Below are 22,804 nucleotides of genomic sequence, written 5' to 3' on the forward strand. Positions count from 1 at the left end.
TTAGCCGAAAACAATAGTTTAGAGATATCTTGATGCTTGCGTGTATTGAAAAATAAAGATTTTACAACAGTATTTGTGTGAAGAATTAAAACTCACCTGAATCCGATTATTCCTTGAATCCGCAACAATTATGTTCCCTGAACATGAAAATTAAAAATATGTATCTTAACCTAATTTAGAAAATATGTCATTATTAAATAAGTTGATCTCGTCCCCTGTGGATTCCCCTTCACATTTAAAATTACGAAATGAAACTCCCCTGGCCCCCCCTTTCCAAACCAGTAGTTACGCCTGGAATGATTATCTATTTATTCTACCTTCATCATCCACTGTAATGCCATTAGGTCGGGTAAACTCTCCATCCTAAAACCGTTTATTATAAATATCAATATTTGTTGCGGCATATGTCGCCATGTTTTTTTTATCAGCTAATCCCGTGATATAAAATCTGCAATTTTTAAATCTTCCAAAAATGATTGATTAAAAGAATCAATTACGGGACTAACTACATCACATCTGATAAATTTCGAATATTGAAGACCATCAAGAAAAGAGCTACGGTTTTTTTTCAGTACATAAGAGATCTCTTCTTTAAATATAGGTTTAAAATGTAGTATCGTTAACCATTGATAGCAAACTTTAAATGAAGAGCCATAAAAACTTCCTTCAACTGAAAATATATTTTGCCCCGAGTCTTCAGTAGAAAAAATGGATTATGAGGACTATAAAAGGACCCCATATTTATAAGAAAACTCATATTCTTTAAATTAGTTTGAATCCCATTTTAAAATCAACTAAGGTGGTAGGCGATGTTTCAATATAATGAAGACTAATTTCTAATTTGTGTTAATTGTTTTAAAGTTTTTTTTTTAAATTACAAGTTGTCAAGTAATTAAAGAGAAGATTTTTTAATTGACAGTTTCTCTTTGTTTCCATGTTTTTGTGTATCCATGATGTTTAAAAGCTTGATATTAACCAAAATTCAAATCGAAAGTCGTCTTCATCAAATAGATTCTAGTATAATAGATGGCAACGTAGAATTTGCACATTCTCAGTACAACTTAGTTTTTGTGTCCGACAAAATAATTAATAATAGTGATAATTTTAAATAAAGTGCTTATTTTATATGTTCGTTATTTTCTTTATTTACACTATATTATTTAGTCTTGGAAAACATGTCAACTTATGAGGAAAATTTCGTTTTCCTTGTTATATTTGAAACTTGTGACGTCGTGTATAATTATTCCATTTCTCTGTTGCCACCTATTGTACTTGAAAATCTTTTTGGTCTTCATTATATTGATATAATCGCCTACCACCCGAAATATTTACAATTTCTAATTTTTTTTGTTGCTAAACTCAAAATGCCAAATCGTCATGTGGGTTATTCTGACGGAATATTGTGTGTTTAAGATATATTCTGACCTGTGTTCCTATAATGCCGAAATTTTGTGTGTTTAAGATATAATCTGACCTGTGTTCCTATACTGCCGGAGAATTGTGTATTTAAGATATAATCTGACCTGTGTTCCCATACTGCCGAGATATTGTGCATTTTCAAAATTAGCTCTTATCACCAACAGACGATGGTTGTTGAAATCCGTAACAACAGTCTAAATTAGGAGAATATTAACAGTCTAAATTAGGAGAATTTTAACAGTCTAAATTAAGAGACTCAGCCTAAATTAGGAGAATTTTAACAGTCTAAATTAGGAGACTTTTAACAGTCTAAATTAGGAAAATATTAACAGTCTAAATTAGAAGAATTTTAACAGTCTAAATTAGGAAAATATTAACAGTCTAAATTAGAAGAATTTTAACAGCCTAAGTTAGGAAAATATTAACAGTCTAAATTAGGAAAATATTAACAGTCTAAATTAGGAGAATATTAACAGTCTAAATTAGGAGAATATTAACAGTCTAAATTAGGAGAATATTAACAGTCTAAATTAGGAGAATTTTAACAGTCTAAATTAGGAGAATATTAACAGTCCAAATTAGGAGAATTTCAACAGTCTAAATTAGGAGAATATTAACAGTCTAAATTAGGAAAATATTAACAGTCTAAATTAGGAAAATGTTGTTATCCTCAACTAAAACCGTAAAATCATTTAGATTAAATTCACAACGTACTAAAAGAAAACTCTTCACCCGAGAAAAAAGTACGGTAAAAGTATGATGCAAGAAATCAATGCCCGATTCACAACAGAACTCTAGAAACCTTTATCTGATCAGGTTCAGAATTATTTATTCTTTTACAATTCCTATAAATTTTCCTGTAGTAGAAATGCGCAAGTTAATTTTGTAGAAAACCCACCATTGAAAATAGTCATTTTTCAAAATTAAAACATTAATTTGTACAGTCCCTTGTAAGTTAATTTCTCTTGGACATGGAACGGTGTCGGTATGAGGCAGGGATAATTAAAATTGATGGATATCGAAGAAGTAATTCTCCAGACTCCGGACGACCAAAAATACGGGTAACTGCCTGATCCCCTGATTCAAAAGTTTTGACTTCTGGTAATATGAATGGATAAGTATTCATATTTCATATTTTTATTCAACTACAAAGCACGAGATAATACAAATAAAAAATCACAATTTACTATGTAGTTGGGACCACAGAGTACCCTCAGATACAGCCTGGATATATTTATATATGTTAATATGTATTCTTAGATACAGCCTGGATATATTTATATATGGTTATATGTATTCTTAGATACAGCCTGGATATATTTATATATGNCTTTCAATTATTTCCTTCAGTAGCTTGGTAGAAATATTGTCCTTACCTGAACTGTTTTTAGGTTTAAGTTTACTCACTGTTTCAAGAATAATTTCTGGTGTAATATTTGCAAACACAAAATTTTCCTTGGATGGCTCCTTCAGATATGTTTCAAAATTAACATTAGAATCCGGAATATAACTAGACAATCTGGGTCCAATGTTCACAAAAAAGTCATTAAAACCCTCTGCTATTTCAGCAGATCCCACAAAACTTTTTTCATCATCAGTGAAAATATCAGGAACTGAATGACTTTTTTTCTTAGAAGATATAATAGAGTTCAGTAAAGACCAGGTCTTTTTGATGTCTTTTGAGTATTCTGTAAATTTTGAAGAAAAATAACTAGTCTTGGCCTTTTTTATTGTTGTGCGATAAACAGAATTATATTTTCTAAAAGTTTCTAAATTGTTTGTAGTTGGATTCAGGATTTTTTTCTTAAATAATTTTTCTTTTTGTTTTCTTGACACTAGCAAGGCGGAAGTGAACCAAGGGTTAACAGAATTTTTATTTTTGTTTGGTTTATATTTGATAAATGGAAAGCTTTCTTCATAAATATTATTTAAAGTGTTAGAAAATTCAGAAAAGGCTGTAGAAGGATCTTCATTTATCATAACATGAGTCCAGTCATTGAGTAACAATTTTTCCTTAAACTTGGTTTTATTTTCGATTGAAGTGTTTCTAATTAGAACTGGTTTGCTACCAATATTATCTTCATGTTGTGTACATTTAGACAAAGAGTATTTACCTGGTCGTCAGCTGAGAAACATACTCCCCGAGGCGAATCAAAATGTTTCCAACTCTGACCCTCGAAACCATATTTCTTCAGGAACTCGCCGTTCGGAGTAAACAGCTGAAGCCGATGGTTCCTAAATGGGTTTACAGTCAAAATATTTTAACGATGTTTGCAGCAGGGGTGTTAAAATTAAGGAAATTTCACCCCCCCCCCCCCGGCTCCCTCCTGACCCAACCAGGGGGAATGATTTTTGATGACTTTGGAGAAAAAAAGATAAATTAATTAAACATCAAAAGACAAGGTTTTTCATACTTTGTGATCTTTTTTCCATAAAAAAATCATTTAAATCTTTCAACAATAATTTTTTCCCTAATTCAGCACAAACAATCCTTTAAAAATCTTGGCGCTCCGCGCAACCATACCAAACATTTGGGAGGGGGTGATTTATCAAGAAAATATACCCCCCTGGTTTTGCAGATGTCACAGGTCTTAAACGTGACCCCTAGTAAAGATTTGCCATAATTGATTCCCTAGAGTGACCTATAGAAGGAATGTGTGCCCGATTTACAACAGCACCTTTTAAACCTTTGACTAAAGCGTGAATAAATCTCAAAAAGTGTTTGAATTGCCGTAAACCGGGGGTATACATACAGTGTACACTAGCGTACAGTGTGAATAGATTATTATATATCCAGCGCGGTTTTCAAAAATTCGTATGTAAATATTAAATTACTTTTAAAAAGCAGTGCTTAAGATCCATTTAATTCTGATGCGGATCCAGGTCATTTCTTTAAGATTTACTGACTTTTTTGATTTTTTTCGCTTATTTTTATCCTACAACTTGGAGTTAAGGAGTAAAAAAAATTTTTTTGCAGTTTTTGGTTGATATTTTACCCCTTGGATCCAGATCCAGGAAGCCAAAATCTTCCGGATCCTAAAAACTGCTAGATAGTTGATATTGATATTTCTCACGTATAAAACTGGTTGCAAATCAAGTGATCGACAGTTACAACCGTTTCTGTAGATTTGTGATGACAAGTCTGAATCAATCATGAGTTTAAAGGGTACGAAAATATAAATTGGACATGCCACATTAAAAAATTACGATGGAGTCCATTTAATATCTGCCTAACCTTGTATCTGATACAAGAATGCTGTCCTGTGAGTTGACCGCTACATCCCAAGGATAATTAAATTGACCGGGTTCTGAACCCTTTTCTCCGAACTTCATGATGAACGAACCTAAACATTAAAAAACTGTCACTGCAAACTAGCACGTCATAGTACACGTCAAGCAGATACAGCGAATACCACTTTTAAAAATGTCGTACTTTTGCTGAAATATTGAAATATAGCCAATCATAAGGCTGAATAAATCTTAGTATAGAACGAGGATAGGGTCTGACGACCGGTACGAATTTTGTAGAGCTTTCATAATCCATGACATTCTGAGATGGCAGTGCTAAAAATTTCAAATTTTCGGAGTTCATTTTTACATAGCTGAAAACTGGGAAGGTGGGTGTACATCATTGAAATATGAAACTTTTAAAAATGCAGAAAACTCGAAAAAAATGGTAAGATATAAAATATAAAATAAAATATGTTTTAAAACTTACCATCGATGGAAAATATCTGAATTCTGTGATTATCCTTGTCTGAGACGATTAACCGGTTTCTTGAATCACAGCAGACACTGCTGGGTTTATTAAACTGCCCTGGACCCTTCCCTTCAACTCCAAACTTGTGATGGAACGTTCCGTTCTGCTGGAACAGTTGAACTCGGTTGTTGGATCGGTCAGCAACAGCAATCCATCCTTCCTGGAGTAATTAATAGAGTGTTAACATCATCAGTGACCGTTAAGAGTTCCATCAAAAGTCATTTTTTAATCACTTTTATCAATTCCGTAACGTTTTGGACAATCAATGTATAAAAATAATAATGGTTTCGCCCTATCTAAAGTTAGAATGAAAAAGAAAAGTGAAAAAAAAACAGCCAAAAACATTTTGCAAGAATCAACCAAAAGTCAACCCATTCCTTTCTGGTACTATATACATAAATGATCTAACACGATGAAATGTAAATTCTAAAACATGTAATCCAATCCTTGTACAGCAAACCCAACTGGGTCTTACACATCTCTCCGAAACTTTTTTTTGACAATAATGTATAAAACAGAATAATGGCCTTTCGTCCTAACTAAAGTTGAATGAAAAATGCATGTAGTTAATAACGAAAAATAACAAACATTTTTGACAGATTCAACCCTAAACCTTTTCTATCCAATCTTTTTGAATAATCAATCAAGATGAAAAGTTTTCTGGAAAATGAAATCCAACCTTAGTACAGCAAACCCCCCAGGGTCTGCACATCTCTCCGTCCTTGGTTCCCTCTCGTCCAAATACACAGACCGGAGAACCTATAGTCGTGTAGTCGCGTCCGGAACGAACCACACAGTGAAACGGACTCCCTGGAGTAATAATGTTTTTATTTTAAGTTCGGCAGCACAAACCTAACAAGGGATTCAATTTAATGAATTAGAGCGGTAGGCAGATCAGCGACCCTTTAAATTCATTAAATTCGGCCTAAGGACAAACAAATCATCACATTAAAAATCTTTAAAACTTTTCTCAGCCTAAATAAAAACTCAACAGTGGCCGAATTTAATGAATTTGAGCGGCGGTTTAAATTTAAGCCGCGGCTTAAATATGGTTGGTTCCACTTTAAATTGTATCAAATGTTTCAAGATTTAAGCCGGCGCTAAATTTAAACCGGGTTTTGGCGGATTTTGGCGGATTTAAACCGCGGCTCAAATTCTTTAAATTCCATCTCTGAATAGTTATTTATGTGGCAATAAAAAACTTTCATTTAATAAGACAAATAAGGAAAAAATAAAAACCAAATCTGATTGTACTAAATTCTGTAAGAACTATGTGCTTGCTGTACTATGTAAGTGCTGCGTGTACGAAATAATTGTACTGTACTTTGTACATAGGAAACTATTAAGTGAATTATCAAAATTATCAAAACTAAATGCTTATAACGTCCTCGGATACCAGAAGAACGAACTAATGCATCTATTCTTGGTAAAATATTCCGCCCAGAGAGAACTGGTTTTAATATGTACGAAGAGTATACGCGACCGCAATTAACTTTCTTTTTATAAGTACCTTGGATTATACTATGCTCTATGTACTGCAATATTATCTGTACTACAATTTTACATGTATTGCAATTTTATACGTAATGCAATGTTATATGTACTGCATTGTTATGTGTACAGCAATTTTATATGTAATGCAATGTTATACGTACTGCAATGTTATAACTATTGCAATTTTATATGTACTGCCATTTTCAGTGTACTTCAATTTTCTGTGAGGTGTAATATTATCTGTTTACCTGGTATGGAAACAGAGTTGAGTTGAACATAAATATGATGATCTCCTTCAACATGAGGTCTCCATGCTACAGGATACTGTCCATCCAAAGGTTCACCAATCTTCACCCAAACCTTAGAAAAGTCATTTTAAAGGGACTGTACTCGTATTTTTGGTGTTAACTTTCAATTTAAGATTTGCATTCCCGATTCACAACGGTACCCTCAGAACCTTTATCTTTAGTCGTTTTTTTCTCTTAAATAGTGTTGATTTCTGTAAGTTCTTTTCTTTGTTTCTGCTCATAACCGTCCCTTCGATACAGAAACTGCCTAATTAAAAAAAAAATCTGTCTTTTATGCCTAAACCCGGCTAAGGTTTAAATGGTACTGTTGTGAGTCGAACATGCAACTCTTTAAATGGATACCGGTGACTTGAAGGTACTTTAACAGACTCTTATCATATTTTGTTTTAATAATACACTTCGAAAAATGTATTGGCGTAGAATTTCTTCTGTAAAGCTTTTGAGCCTTAAATCTTCCAATCCTTAAAAACATTTCTGTATTGTTTATTGTTTAACAGATTGACCCATCCGTTGACTTCAACGAACCCCTTTTGCTTTTTATAAACTTCATTCTTTAGTTCGTGGATTATAAATAGATATCAACCTTATGCCTGTCTGGAGACTGTATCATGACAGAAAGTTTCTCTCTGTTTGATAAACTTGGTTCTCCCAGGTGATTATTTATGAAGACGATGAACCTGCAGGTTCTACCCAGAACACCCTTCTTTAATCCATCTCCTTCAGCCTAAACAATACAATAGTTCACACCTCAGATAATAGATGTTTTTAAATAGTTGCAATACATGCGTCAAAATCAAATTTTAAAGGGATTGCTAGAGGCATATCCTACCTATAAGGTGGAGTTTAAATTCCCTCTCATATTTCGGGTGTTCAGTCCGATCTTTATGTTTTAATAATTTTTCCAGAGGTATGCTACTAAATTATGCAGTAATTTTCTAGGTTAATGGGTTTGTTAAAATCACAGCAGCACGACCAAATTTGAAACATACTCCCATTTTGGGGATCCTACCATTTCTTGACTGCCAATTCAAAATAAAAATAAAATACAAGTCCCATAAAGTTTAAACACAACCGAATCAATTTCCAGATGGAACATTTTTTATTTTATGTTTTATACCTAAATATTTTTATTTAAAATATCTACCTTACTGTTCTTGAAGAACCCTGAGCTGGTGACGAACCCTGCCTTGGACAGGGTTAACAGTAGACCAGAGTCCAGGGGAACAAAGTTTATAATATCATCCTGAATATAAACAGAAATTTGTATAACAGTAGACCAGAGTCCAGGGGGACAAAGTTTATAGTGTCATCCTTAATATAAACAGATATATGTATAACAGTAGACCAGAGTCCAGGGGAACAAAGTTTATAATATCATCCTGAATATAAACAGAAAGGAATTGAGTTTTTCTCACAAACTATGATTTTCTAATCTTTATATCTTTGTAATCCAATGCCGTAGACCTTAGATATTTCAAACAATTAATTCTGTTAGATGAAAAAATCTAAGTTTGAAATATCAAAGGTTTACACCATCAGTTGGAAAAGATATAGGTATTAGAAAATCAGAGTTTGTTACAAAGACTCAATTCCTTTGTATAACAGTAGACCAGAGCAGCATCTGTGTAGCAAAGAATCTGCCAATCTCTAGGATTTTCTAGGGCTGGAATGAGAATTTCAGCTTTGTTCATCTTAGTGTTAAGCAAAGCTTTTCTCACTCTAATAAGATCGTCTACAATTCCACTTTTGAATTTAGTGCTCAGTTCGATCATCTCAAATGCAAGGTCAGGTCTAGTAGCTCTTACAATCCAATTTAGTGCACCTGCCATTTTTCTCAAATCTGTCCTTTCAGATTCAGTAAGATCTGAAGTTTTCTCCTTTATTCGCTTCGGGTCCATTTCAATGATCTCTACAGTTGAATTAGTGTACTTTGATTGATCCAACACAATATTATCTCCACTTTGTTTTATGTAAAACCCAGTGTACATGAAACTTTCCTTCTCATTTTTTCCAACCTGGAAACTCTTAAGTATTGGATATAGTATTGAATCATTGAATGAATCTGACCCAGCATGGATGAAGTCATCAACATGCAGACCCACAATGCCAACAGTCTTACCAGCATCATCATGCATAACAAATAGTCCTGGGTCTTGCTCAGATTGTTGAAATTTGGCATCAAGAAGCTTTCCTCTTACTTTGAAATACCATTGACGGCTTGCATCCTTCAGTCCATAAAGGCACTTATTTAGTTTCCACAACAAACCTTTGTCTACATTTGCCTCCTTAGGTGGTTTAATAAATACATCTCTTTCAAGTTTTGAACCCTGAAGAAATGCACTCTTTATGTCTGTAGTCTCGACCTTCCACCTCTTGGTAGCTGCAATACAAAGAATAATTCTTAAAGTACTTTTGCACAGTGTTGGGGAATCTTTTTGAATATCACTGGTCTCTTCATATCCCCTGGCAGTTAGACGGGCTCTTACTTCATTTCCTTTATTTGTCATAACCCAAGTAGTTGATATTCTCTCCTGTCCTTCATCAGAAACTGCAATGTAGGTTTCAAAAGACTTCAATTTGTCTAACTCTTTGATCTTTGCTTTCAAACATTCAGGACTGTTTTGCTCCTCCTTTGGAATAGTTATCATCATAGCATACTCAGCATCTGGATTGTTAAGCATTTCAAACTCTACACTCTCCAAATTAACACTGTGATTTTCTTTTCCATCTGATCTCTGGACATTAAACCAATTCTTATATTTCCCTGTTGTCTTACCTCTCCCAACTATTGTAGCTTCTACCCAATCTTCTCCTTCTCTGAATCTAATTTGATCGTTTCTTTTCAAAAGAAGTTTTTCTGAGACCTTTAGATCTTTGGAAGGATCTCGATCTTTGGAAGTATCTCGATCTTTGGAAGGATCTAGATCTTTGGAAGGATCTGAATCTTTGTGAGAATATTTATCTTTGGAAGAATCCTTTACGGACTTCTGTGAAGCAATTGGTTCACACTCTGGGCTGTTGTCAGGATTTTTGGAAGAATCCTCACAAACAAATTCTGCAAGCATACCTTTCATTCTCTGATTTGGAAAATCCTTGGATTGATCTTCCTGTAAATCATCATTTAGAACTTTAGAAAGGTCTTGATTTCTGTCTATCAGAAGATCCTTGGATAAATCTCCTTCATACTGTTTGGCCAACTCTTCTCCTGCTCGCTGTATTCTATTAGGGCTCACTCTAACAAAGACAGATCCGTGTCTTATGAATATCAGCTTTCCATCCTGAAAGACAACCTTAGCTGGTCCCAGCCATCTCTCATCCCTATCCCTCTTGTAGTAAACAACATCTCCGTTGTTGAAGTTAACTTCTTTACAACGAATCTTTGCCTTTAATGCAGTCTTTAGTCTTGCACAGCTTTCAGACTTTATGAAAGCCTTTCTGGCTGAGTGTAATGCATTCAAGTGGGTTGCCAATGATTCACTCATAGTTGTTTCCTCCCAAGCAGGTGGACCATCAACTAGGATGTTAGGCAATTTGGGGTTTCTGCCAAATACCAATTGGTTGGGACTATATCCATAAACCATCTGCAATGAGTTTTTAGCCATGCAAGCCCATGAAACCTTTGTCTGCAGACTCATGGTTGGATAGTCATCATCCATTCTTTCCAGAATGTTGTCTGCTAGAGCATGGTTCTTTTCACAAAGGCCATTTTGCCATGGAGAATCAGCAGCTGTAGTAAGGTCTACAACATTAAGTACACTCTTCACCTCTCTGATTTCTTCGCCTGTAAACTCTCCACCATTATCATTGAGAATTGCACTCATGACCCCAAAGTTAGCCACCCACTCTTGCATTATAGCATCTATGACCATGGATGGTTTCTTTCTGCTTATAACTTTCGCTTTTGTCAATCTTGACCACATGTCAATCATGTAGAGTATATACTGACCTTTCCAGATCTTTAGATCAATGGCAATCTTCTCATTGAACTCATTTGCCATTGGCATGGCCACTGCAGGTCTATCTGGATTCCGCTTTCTTTTAATGCAACCTTCACAGTTTTCAATGATGTCATCTAAAATCTTTGACATGTCCTCAGTGTAGGAGTCTGCTGATTTCAGTAGATCTGTAAAAGTCTTCTTTGGTCTGTGGCCAAATTGTTTGTGAATCTTTCTAAGTGCAGTGGTTTTCACTGTACAATTTGCAGACTTGAGGTCAATGGCAAAAGCATCCTCAATTTTGAAACTCTCATCTACCTGCTTGATGGCTTCATCCAGAGGCAGAAGATAGTGACCAGCACTAGTGGTGTTGAGATCAAGAGTTTTTCCTAATATCTCTACCTTGTCTTCTAACATGAATAAAGTGACTCCTAGTCTTTTCATGTCAGCTTTGGAGAGAAGCATGGGAATATCTGAAGAAATTATATCCACCTCAATGCTTTGCTCATTACCAGCTATGATTGCGGGTATCTTGTATCTTCCTTTAGATTTGAGTACTCCTTGGTTACCAAATTGGAAACATTTCTTTCCTTCTACCGGCCCAACCACATTCTTTTTCATCTTGCTTGACAGGCTCTTAAGGTAAATGTTCAACCACTTTTCTCCTGCAACAGTTGAGGTACAGCATGTATCTAGTGCGGCGCAGTTAATTGACTCAGATGTGAATCGGCTCAGTTCCTCTCTATCGGAGGTGAAGAGAACAAATCTCTCAATTTCAAAGTCATCCTCTTCACTTAGACTTTCAGTGAGATTGCAGCTACTATCCTCATCATCTTCAACATGATATGCTCCAAACTTCTTTTTCTCATAGCTGTCTGGGCATTGCTTTATGAGATGTCTAAAGGAACCACATGCTCTACAAGTCATCATTTTTCCATCTGGACCCTTTGAATTTATTGGTCTCCCACCCTTATCCAATTTCTGTTCATAAGGTTTCTTTGAGAAGCCAGATTTCTGAAATCTAGACTTGTTTCCTTTCTGATAAGAATTTGGAACTGTATTAGCTCTTCCACGATAGTATCCAGCAGCAGCCAGAACATCTTCATGTTGAGCCAACAAAGCTGGTTCCAACTTAATGGCTGGAATAGACTCTTGCTTAGTTTTCATGCATTTTCCCAAGATGTTAGACATGTTTAACTTCACATTCTTGTACAAATTGTTCTTGTCAGTCATATCTACCCTAGACAAAACTAACATTCTCTCTAAGTTGGAAAGACCAGCTCTCTTCATTAGCATATAGGCAAGGATTTCACCAGACAAACAGGTTCCAGTTGCCTTGACTCTGTTGCTTTTTATTTCATATTCAGCAATAAAGTCCTCTAGTGATTGCTCGCTTTCCTTTTTACAGCTATCAAATTCATCCCATTTTTCAATCACATCATCAATAGCATCTTTTCCCAGCTCTTTATCCAGGAATTCTATCACTTTCTGAAGTCCATCATCTGCACTCAGTGTACCTGGACTCAGATTTTCAAACACTCTTTCTCTCAGATCATTACCAAACTGAGATTTATTGGGCAATGACAACGCCACATAGTTTCCTTGCTTGGATTTCGCCAGATCTGTCACAGATGCCCACGCAGTAATTTCACGCTTAAACGCTTCATATGTCTTACACGCATTTAGGTCAGGGGGTGTAACTCCAAATTTTGTCGCCATTTTTAATTTTTAGCGCTACAGATAGTACTTGCTATTGTGGGGGGGAGAAAAATAATTAAATAAATGACTTAACATGGGTACTTGGAAATACCCAGGGCCATGATCATTTATTGCTCTGCTACCATTGAATGATCGCTAAAGATACCTCTAATGTCCACTAAGTGGTATGTTCTATTTGTTGCATAGTACTATCTGAAACGCGCTCACTATAAATAAAAACCCCCTGACTATCTGAAACAGCTATTATATTTGATACTTTGGTTTGGGTGACATTTCCTATTATTTACTTATGAATGACAATCACAATATAAGTCATTCACACATCCAGGGGGACAAAGTTTATAATATCATCCTGAATATAAACAGATATATGTATAACAGTATTCCTGAGTCCAGGGGGACAAAGTTTATAGTATCATCCTAAATATAAACAGATATTTATAACAGTAGACCAGAGTCCAGGGGGACAAAGTTTATAGTATCATTCTGAATATAAACAGATATATGTATAACAGTAAACCAGAGTCCAGGGGGACAAAGTTTATAGTATCATCCTGAATATAAACAGATATATGTAAACAGTTTTCCAGAGTCCAGGGGGACAAAGTTTATAGTATCATTCTGAATATAAACAGATTTGCCAGGGTTTTAAATTTGAGAAAGATCAATACCTCGTAAGGTTCCATAGTTCCTAGATCTCTCTTTATCCTGGCCAAGGTTGTGGAGAACTTCTTGTTGTACTCGATGGCGAGCCTATCAGAGAGGTTGATATTATCCAGGGAGTTCATTATCTCACTCAGAGGAAGCATTGAAGTTCTGGCAAATACAAATATTGATTTAAATTCAATTGCATATTGGTTTATGATAGATTTTCACTCCACTTTAATAATTGCTGATCAATATTATTTTTTTTTGTTGACAACATGCAAAATTAAAAATAGGCATGTCAATTGTCAAGGCATAAATTGTTCTTATGTCGTCATTTACTTGCATTTGTATCAAATATTGCCTTCTTCATCTATTTAATAGTTACCAGCCATAAGAAAATTATTTTTCAAAAATGAAGATGATGCAAAGTTGGTGAAAAAAGTTTTTCTAATTTTAGAAATTTTCTTAAGGAGAAATATTTGGCGTTTCCTTATTTTTTGTTGCTGTTCCTCTAGACTCTTGAATTTAACGCGATGTATTCTCGAGACCTGGTCCAGGAGTTGTGATTCACGTTCCTTTAAACCTATAATCACCTGCTCCACCATCTGTTTTATAGTCCTGAACAGATCTAGAGTTGAACAGATTATTAAGATTAAGAAAAGGAATCTGTAAAGGTACCCGTCTGTTTTTCGGTTTGCATCCAATAAACGTCAAAACAGCTCAACCAATCGAGCCCAATTTTTTTATGGCAACTCAAATGCTCCAGGAAAGGTTTATGGACCGTGAAAGTTAAATAATTTTGCCCGGAAAACATGCAGGGGTGTATATTTTTCACAATTACACTCCCCCCCTTGCCTCAATCGGATAATATTTTTGTAAAACAAAATAAAAAGGAAGGGAAAAATATTTTTTTTTCCTTTTTCAATGTTTTTTAAAACTTTTTTACCAAAAAGTCTGATGCAAAGACAATCTAGGTGTTTTAAACAACTACCTGTTTGTCAAGAATCTTATTTTATTATTAGTTTTCACATTTTCTAGATTCATGGTTCATCGAAAAAAATGAACTTTTGAACACCTGCCTTAATTGGATTTTATTTTTGTAAAATCAATTAAAAAATATTTTAGCAGTCAATCAATCCTATAATCAATTCTTATAATCCTAATCTAATCCTATAATATTTTTTTCCACACTTTTTATTTTGTTTTACAAAATTACTATCCAATTGAGGCAAGATTTTTTTGATTTTCGTGAAAAATGAATTCATGAGTTCAGAAAAAAAGAAAAATATCAACATATTGGGAAAATATGATAAATAAAAAAGTGATCTAAAAACCTTAAACTTTGTTCTGATGTTAGTAATAAAATGCTTGACTAACAGGTAAGTGTTTAAAACACTAAGCTAGTTTTTGAATCAGGCTTTTTGGTGAAAAAGCTTTAAAAGACATGGAAAAATAGGGAAAAGTGAGAGAAAAATATTTTTTCCACAATTTTTCTTAATTAACTGTAAAGAAACACAAATGATGCCCATATGCAAAATTACTTTCAGATTCCTCAAAAAATGAGGACAGGATTACCAAATGTATTCAAACTGACCCTCCCCTTTGCTGCTTAATGCCTTTTTTAGAAGTTTCATAGAAAAGTTTATTCTTCCACAGAATATGTAAATTAAATTAATCCACTCATAAGTATTCAGGTTTCGGCTGTGTTAAAATCTTCAGAACGATTGTTTTAATATCTTCAGAAAAAATTTTTAATATTCAAAATTTGACCATGGTTGGAAAGAACTAAATGGTATATTTTATAGAATTTGTCCCCCTAACCCCTGAAAGATTGTTTATTGGCTTAGTTTCTAAAAAAAAAAACTTTTTTCTGTACCTGGCGACTAAATCAGATTGATTAGTGATATCCCGCTCCTTGGCAGCGATCTTTACAAGAGCAGTTTCACACTCTAGCAATCCTTCCTTAGCCTCCAGACAGAGCCGATCATTCTCTAGTCTCGTCTTCTCGACAGTTTCTTTATACACCCTAGATATAAAAAATATATTTTAAAAAGGTCCAATGTCCATGTTATCCATGTTAAAGTCATAGGAAACATATTTCACTCATTTAAATTTTTTAAGGACGGGGTGAGACATAAAGAGGGAAACAGATAAAAGTTTTATTACAAATAAAAATGTGATCAACTGGACTGGATCAGGCTCCACTCACAAAACGCTCAGGCCCAAAAGAATTATGGCCGATACGTACTGCATTCTACTGAATGGTCAGAGATCGAAACTTTTGTGTGGATACTGTTAATCTTGATCTCTTAATAAACGAACGCTTGGTCTCGATATCCAATGTAGGCACTTTTGATTTGAGGATCAATGCTAGATCTCTCAATTAAAGTTATCCCCCTCAGGGATATCGTAGATTAATAAAATAAATCCGTAGGTCTGCATTAGATGGAGATCAGTGCTCAATCCTGATATTCACAACAAAAATTTCTAATTTAAAATTCGGTGATGGTGATGGACCAAACCTCTGTAGTCTGTAGAGTAAAAAAGTAGATGTTAGTTCCACATTTATTGAAATATATTTCGGTCTGGGTTGACCCTCGTCAGTTCTTCAGATTGTTTCCGTCACAAAGATAAAACAAACATTCAGATCAGTTTACCTGATAACATCTGAGTCTGTGGTTTGATGAGACGTGAAGGTTGCCTGGATACGGTTCGGGTTGGGTGTATCCGGATAATGGAATATTGCGTGCTCACGTGTAAGCTTGACCCGCTGGTGCGCAATCACGCAGGATTCGCACAGATCCTCTTGACAATCCCTGGATAACAGAAAATTATAAATCAATTAATCAATCAATCTTCAATCAATCCATCAATAATAACAAACAATCAATAAACCAATCCATCAATCAACCAACCAATCCATCAACCAATCATCCATCATACATCAATCCATCATCCATCAATCCATCATACATCAGTCCATCATTCATCAATCCATCAATCCATTCATCAATCCATCATCCATCAATCCATCCATGAATTGTAAATTGTGATTGCTTATTTGTAATATCTCATGCTTTGTAGTTGAATAAATATATAAATCCATCAATAAATCCATCAATAATCCAATCCATCAATCCATCCATCAATCAATCAAAACATCAATCCAGTAACCTTCAACCAATCAATTCATTGATCAATCAATAAATCAATACACCAATAAATCTATCTAGTATCTATCAATCAATACATCAATAAAACTATCTATCAATCAATACATCCATCAATTAATCAATCAATTCAACAGAAATCCAATCAAATTGTACCTGCAATGTGAGTTGACAACATGATTTTCATCACATGCTCCACACTTCTGATTCTTCATATGATGAGGTAGTCCTGCACCCTCCTGGAGCAGTCCACCACCTCCCCCTACACCTCCACCAGTTCCCCAGGTGTCTAAATATATAAACTTTCATCCTTTCTTGTTAAACATTCGGGTTCGGAAAACAAACTGATTCCAACCGTTCCCGGGCCCAACCATTTCCGGATTCCAACCATTCCAGTGTCCATCCAATCCGGATGCCATTCGTTCCCGGGCCCAAATAATCCGGATTCCAACCATTCCAGTGTCCAACCCATCCGGATGCCATCCGTTCCCGAGCCCAGCTAACCCGGATGCCATCCGATCCCGGGCCCAAATAATCCGGATTCCAACCATTCCAGTGTCCAACCCATCCGGATGCCATCCGTTCCCAAGCCCAGCTAATCTGGATGCCATCCGTTCCCGGGCCCAAATAATCCGGATTCCAACCATTCCCGGGCCCAACCAATCGGGATGCTATCCGTTCCCGGGTTATTCCGGATTCCATACTCTCCCGGCTCCACTCACTTCATAGTCAAATCATTCCCAGGTCTTACAATTCACACTTCCCAGTCCCAACCATTGCCCTCCCAACAATTTTATATTCCCGTATGTTTGGTTAGAAATTGGCTGAATTAAAAAAGTTCAGAATTTAGAATTATTTTGACAAAAAACGCTGAATTCATACTTTCTTAATATCATACTTATATTGTGTAATGTGTACAATATTAGTTCTATAATACTAACCAAGCTGTTTAAAATTATCTCCAAGATAATCAAAGTTTAGAGAATTCTTCCCCCAGGTCTCCGGGCCCTAGCAAAATAAAACTTTTCTTCAGGTATTTATAGATAAACAAAATATTAATTGAAAAAATCGGGTGTCTAAAAAAATTCCCCTCTTAAAAAAAATATTTCTTTGTCCCATTATGTTCGGAAGGCTTGCAAGGAGCGAAGGAAAAAAAACAGGACAAATATTATTTAATTTGATGAGGTGGGGNGGGGGGGGGGGGGGGGGGTACTTTTCCTAATCTGGAAATAATTATATCTGGAAGAAATCTAAACTCTTAAAACTCCTAGTTTGTCTCAGATACAAAACTTTGACTGAGAACCAACAGATGAAACTCAAGGATATTCTCATAATACTTTTGTGTATCTGTTGTGAATCGAACAAGCAACTTTATAATATATAGAGGGTCACGGTAAATTACGCCGAAGCGACTGTCCTCTTACAAACTGTAAAGCCCCAACACGATTGAAACGATTGAATTTTACAAATTTTACTAAGTTTCACTTAGAACGCTTTTAATTAATTATAAGGATGAGAATGTGATGAAGGTAAAACTAAGCAGTGCTTAGGATCCGGATTCGTTGGATCCGCAACATTTAGACTTCCTGGATCCAGATCCAGATCCGCAAAAATATGCAAATCCAAGGTGCAAAATATCGACCAAAAACTGTAAAAACAAACAACTCTTGAAACCCAAATTTGAACAATTGATCAAGTTAAAAATATATCTAAGCGAAAAAAAGAATAAAAAATAATTTGAGAAAAATAGTAATCTTAAAGAAATGTTCATGAACTGGATCCGGATCCCTAGTACTCAGGTTGGATCCAGGATCCGGATCTGCATCAAAATGGATTCTAAACACTGTGACTAAGGGTGAAATTCTACCTCTGAGAGACCGACCACAGGTCTCCAATTCTCCCAGTTTTTGTCCTGGCGGGTAGATGGTAGCAAGGAAGAGGAGGAGGAGGAGGAGGAGGATGGAAGAAGAGAGGATGAACAGGAGGGAAGGAGAGAGGAAGGAAGATTATGTCCTGGTCCTGACAGACAGGATAGCGAGCTAGAGATCGTGAGACGACCCATAGGCGGCAACATTCTCTCCTTCTACAAAATGTTATAAATACAAAAACCATGTCTCTAAAAAACCTTGATTCATACCAGAGCCCAAATTTTGAACCATTTTTGCTTATCGACATTAATTATATCTGCCAAAAATTTACAATATAATACTTTCTATCATCCAAAACGAAAATCGGTCCAGAGTTCAGACTAAATAAACTAAGGGTCATTTTGGAGACAAAAACAATTTATGGGGAATATATTCCCAAGCATCAACACACCCACCCCCCGGACAGAAAAGATTTTTGATGCTCTGAGTAAAAAAATAAAAAATTTTGATACTTTTTATCCAAAGATTCATAAATTCATACCCGACATATGGGGGTCAAGGGTTTTCAAAAAGAAAAAGGGGGATAATTTTTCATTAAAATATACACCCCTGCAATTTTCTATTTAAAATAAATCTTACGTCTATATCAGAGTCAAGGTCTGCAATAGTGTTGAAGAATGAATTGGCTGGAAGACTGTCAATAGTTTGAGAAACAACCTTAACAACAAATAGCATTAGAAAATTATTTATATGGTTTATTTCGTCTCGTTTTTCCTCGCTGAAAAATATTAGTCTTTGGCCGTTTTCTAGCTCAACAGGGCTTAATCTTTAGCTTGAAACCAGTGGGAAAAAAATTCTGAAATATCTCAACATTCATCTATTCTAAAATCATTTAAGATGATGTTACGCATTTACCTGGTTACATGAAGAGTATGGGCAAGGAAAGAATGACTAACCCCTGGTTTACCTGGTTACATAAAGAGTATGGGCAAGGAAAGGATGACTATTGTCTAACCCCTGGTTTACCTGGTTACATGAAGAGTATGGGCAAGGAAAGGATGACTACCCCCTGGTTTACCTTGGTACATGAAGAGTATGGGCAAGGAAAGGATGACTGTCCCCTGGTTTACCTGGGTACATTAAGAGTATGGGCAAGGAAAGGATGACTGCCCCCTGGTTTTCCTGGTTACATGAAGAGTATGGGCAAGGAAAGGATGACTGCCCCTGGTTTACCTGGGTACATGAAGAGTATGGGCAAGGAAAGGATTGTTGTCCCCTGGTTTACCTGGGTACATGAAGAGTACGATAAAGGAAAGGATGTCTGCTCCCTGCTTTACCTGGTGGTTACATGAAGAGTATGAGCAAGGAAAGGATGCCTGTCTCCTGGTTACATGAAGAGTAAAATCAAGGAATGGATGTCTACCCACTGGTTTATCTGGTTATATGAAGAGTAAAATCAAGGAAAGGATGCCTGTCTCCTGGTTTAACTAGTTACATGAAGAGTAAAATCAAGGAAAGAATGTCTGCCCCCTGGTTTACCTGGGTACATGAAGAGTATGGACAAGGAAAGGATGTCTGTCTCCTGGTTTACCTGGTTATATGAAGAGTAAAATCAAGGAAAGGATGCCTGTCTCCTGGTTTACCTGGTTACATGATGAGTATGGGCAAGGAAAGAATGTCTGCCCCCTGGTTTACCTGGTTATATGAAAACAAAAAATCAAGGAAAGGATGCCTGTCTCCTGGTTTACCTGGTTATATGAAGAGTAAAATCAAGGAAAGGATGCCTGTCTCCTTACATGATGAGTATGGGCAAGGAAAGAATGTCTGCCCCCTGGTTTACCTGGTTATATGAAAACAAAAAATCAAGGAAAGGATGCCTGTCTCCTGGTTTACCTGGTTACATGATGAGTATGGGCAAGGAAAGAATGTCTTCCCCCTGGTTTACCTGGTTACATGATGAGTATAGGCAAGGAAAGGATGTCTATCTCCTGGTTTACCTGGTTACGTGAAGAGTAAAATCAAGGAAAGGATGCCTGTCTCCTGGTTTACCTGGGTACATGAAGAGTAAAATCAAGGAAAGGATGCCTGTCTCCTGGTTTACCTGGGTACATGATGAGTATGGGCAAGGAAAGAATGTCTGCCCCCTGGTTTACCTGGTTACATGAAGAGTAAAATCAAGGAAAGAATGTCTGCCCCCTGGTTTACCTGGTTACATGAAGAGTAAAATCAAGGAAAGAATGTCTGCTTCCTGGTTTACCTGGTTACATGAAGAGTAAAATCAAGGAAAGAATGTCTGCCCCCTGGTTTACCTGGTTACATGATGAGTATGGGCAAGGAAAGGATGTCTGCCCCCCGGAATGTTTCTCTAGACAAAGTTTGCAGAAGCTATGAAGGCAACCTGGCAGAACCCTGGCATCTTGCATCTGTGCTTGGCACAGTAAACAGGACAAGGTAGAGTCAGGAGTAGTCCCTATGAAATAAAAGTCAAAAAAAGTCCTTACAATATAATATATATGTACACTTGTCCAGGGAAATCCCTTAACTATGCACAGATCAGAGTCATGCAATAGTCGGTAGTGGTCCCTCCAGTTGTCGGGAGTAGTCTCCTATTAGTGCAAACATGCATTAGTAGGGTATGGTCTCCAAATGAGTCAGTTATAGTCCCAAATACTATGCAATATGCATTGGTCAGGAGTAGTCCCTACAATAGTCAGAAGTAATCCTTACTACACATTATTTAATAGTCATCAGAGTAGTCCCTCCACTGAGAGTAAATTTTTTTATAAGGGGGGGCAGGGGGGAGGGGTCCAAAACTAGTATTCTACGATTGAGCAAATTAATCTTGCGGATTCAAATTTCCGCGCAAATCTACTGTAAATTTTATCTTATTATGAATTTAAAAGTTGGTATATAATGTTCAAATTTTTCTTTTGTTTAATAAAGTTTGAGATCATTTTTAACCTGGAGTTTTCCTGGGCCCATCCTCGGGGAACCGGACAGACATCTTACAAGTTTATAAAAGTCAGTCAGACTGACATATTTCTGAAAATACCAATTTATCTCTATAATAAATCACAACTATTTACTGTTCAATTTTAAATAGTTTACTGCAAAAGTTTCAAAACACAAATACTATTAACATCAATAAACCGACATATTTAATTGTTAAGTCTTATATCTATATATAAATGTGTTTGTGAATATATTAGCTATAGCTGGCCAAACGGCTGAACCGAATGGGCTGAAATTTTTTTCGGTAACCCATGAGTACTTTGGGAAGTAGCATAGGCTGACAAAATTTCTAATTTTTTTCTTCAAAACTCAAAAAAAATCGAAATTTATTTTATTCACAATTCAAAGCAGTAATTTCCATGGGCAACGCCGGGTAAGTTCCTGGAGAACGATTTAGACCCCCCCCCCCTCCTATCAATTTTGTACATGGAACTCTAATGTAACACAAAGATATAATTGGTCATGTGGCCGCAGCGCCCGGCCACTAGCCTGTCCTAGCCTCTGCGCTCGCCCCCCTCGCCTGTCCCGGCCGCAGCGCTCGGCCCCCCAAGTCTGTCCTAGCAGCAGCGCTCGGCCCGGCCCAGAAATTGTCTTAACCTAACCTAACATAAAATAATAATAAAAAAATAATATTTTTGCTGAAAAATAAGTGGTCATGTTTTGATAGGATGGGGGGGGGGGCAAATATCGTTTAATGGGACGGACCCTAATGATTTTGCTAAAAAAAATGGTTATTTACAAAATTAATTAAATGGGGGAGTCCAAAAATCGTGCGATTATCCTAAAGAAAAACGAAGCCTTCTGTCTTGGATATAGTAAAATAATTCCTTGTTTAATGGTTAGAAGAAGAACCAATGTTAAGGTTGCAAGGAATAAGGAAAAGTACTGTATAACTTCTGTGTTCATCTCTCTTTTAGTTTAAGGGTAGTAAATAAGAAGTATTTGATAACATTTATATCTATCATCTATCGAGCACCAAAATCCAGAATGCAATCCCTGATTTAATTTACTTAGTGGACAAATTTGCAGAAATAAAAATACATTGAAAATGAAACAACAGATGTTGTTTTACACTTGTAATACCATAGTCACGCTACATTGCGATCAAATTGATATTTTTTACTTTAAAATTTTTTAGCAGGAATCTCAGAATCAGCTGAAAGCGAAATACACTGTAAAGTTGGGTTTGGTTTGGTAATAAAATCTTTGGTTTGGAATACAAATTTTTAAGACGACATTTGAAAAACTCGGAAATGCAGGGTGGCGTGTCCCACGAAACATGACATTTAAAAAATCGTTATTTTTATTTAAAACATCCTTTTGCTTCATTATCTTTTACTTTGAAATCAATTTTAATATAACATGACTCCCATATAATATTTTTATTGATCTTTGTTACCAAACAACTCAACAAATTATGGAAAAAGACATGCTAAACTATTCACCAACTGTCATGTTTCGTGGGACACCC

General features: G+C 35.8%; 1 protein-coding gene across 3 annotated transcripts; it reads right to left on the reverse strand.

Annotated features, from left to right (window-relative positions):
- Positions 1-3: 3 nt before the first annotated feature.
- On the reverse strand, positions 4-21,385 carry LOC111694766 (E3 ubiquitin-protein ligase TRIM71). 3 transcript variants are annotated; one of them, XM_023463781.1, is made up of 20 exons: positions 21,283-21,385; positions 20,631-20,791; positions 18,961-19,038; positions 18,321-18,536; positions 17,395-17,461; positions 16,610-16,742; positions 15,941-16,099; positions 15,160-15,309; positions 13,773-13,901; positions 13,307-13,451; positions 8,126-8,224; positions 7,565-7,705; positions 6,922-7,033; positions 5,859-5,989; positions 5,138-5,339; positions 4,655-4,763; positions 3,534-3,654; positions 1,524-1,613; positions 318-363; positions 4-137 (listed from the first exon to the last, which is right to left on the reverse strand). In XM_023463781.1, exons 1-20 carry the CDS (start codon positions 21,323-21,325, stop codon positions 19-21), a joined length of 2,451 nt encoding a protein of 816 aa, XP_023319549.1. In that variant the 5' UTR covers positions 21,326-21,385; the 3' UTR covers positions 4-18. The 3 variants fall into 3 exon arrangements, with proteins under 3 accessions (XP_023319549.1, XP_023319550.1, XP_023319551.1); XM_023463782.1 differs by lacking the exons at positions 20,631-20,791; positions 21,283-21,385 and adding an exon at positions 19,965-20,001; XM_023463783.1 differs by lacking the exons at positions 20,631-20,791; positions 21,283-21,385 and adding an exon at positions 19,348-19,379.
- Positions 21,386-22,804: the final 1,419 nt, after the last annotated feature.

Source organism: Eurytemora carolleeae, unplaced genomic scaffold (genome assembly GCF_000591075.1).
Source record: "Eurytemora carolleeae unplaced genomic scaffold, Eaff_2.0 scaffold9, whole genome shotgun sequence".
Lineage (NCBI taxonomy): Eukaryota > Metazoa > Arthropoda > Copepoda > Calanoida > Temoridae > Eurytemora > Eurytemora carolleeae.

Coding starts and splice junctions, on each gene's coding strand:
- LOC111694766 (XM_023463781.1), bottom strand. CDS start 21,325: ATGTCTGTCCGGTTCCCCGAGGATGGGCCCAGGAAAACTCCAG. Junction 19,039..20,630: donor CATACTCATCATGTAACCAG/GTAAACCAGGGG, acceptor TTTGTTGTTAAG/GTTGTTTCTCAAACTATTGA. Junction 15,310..15,940: donor ACAGACTCAGATGTTATCAG/GTAAACTGATCT, acceptor TTTTATATCTAG/GGTGTATAAAGAAACTGTCG.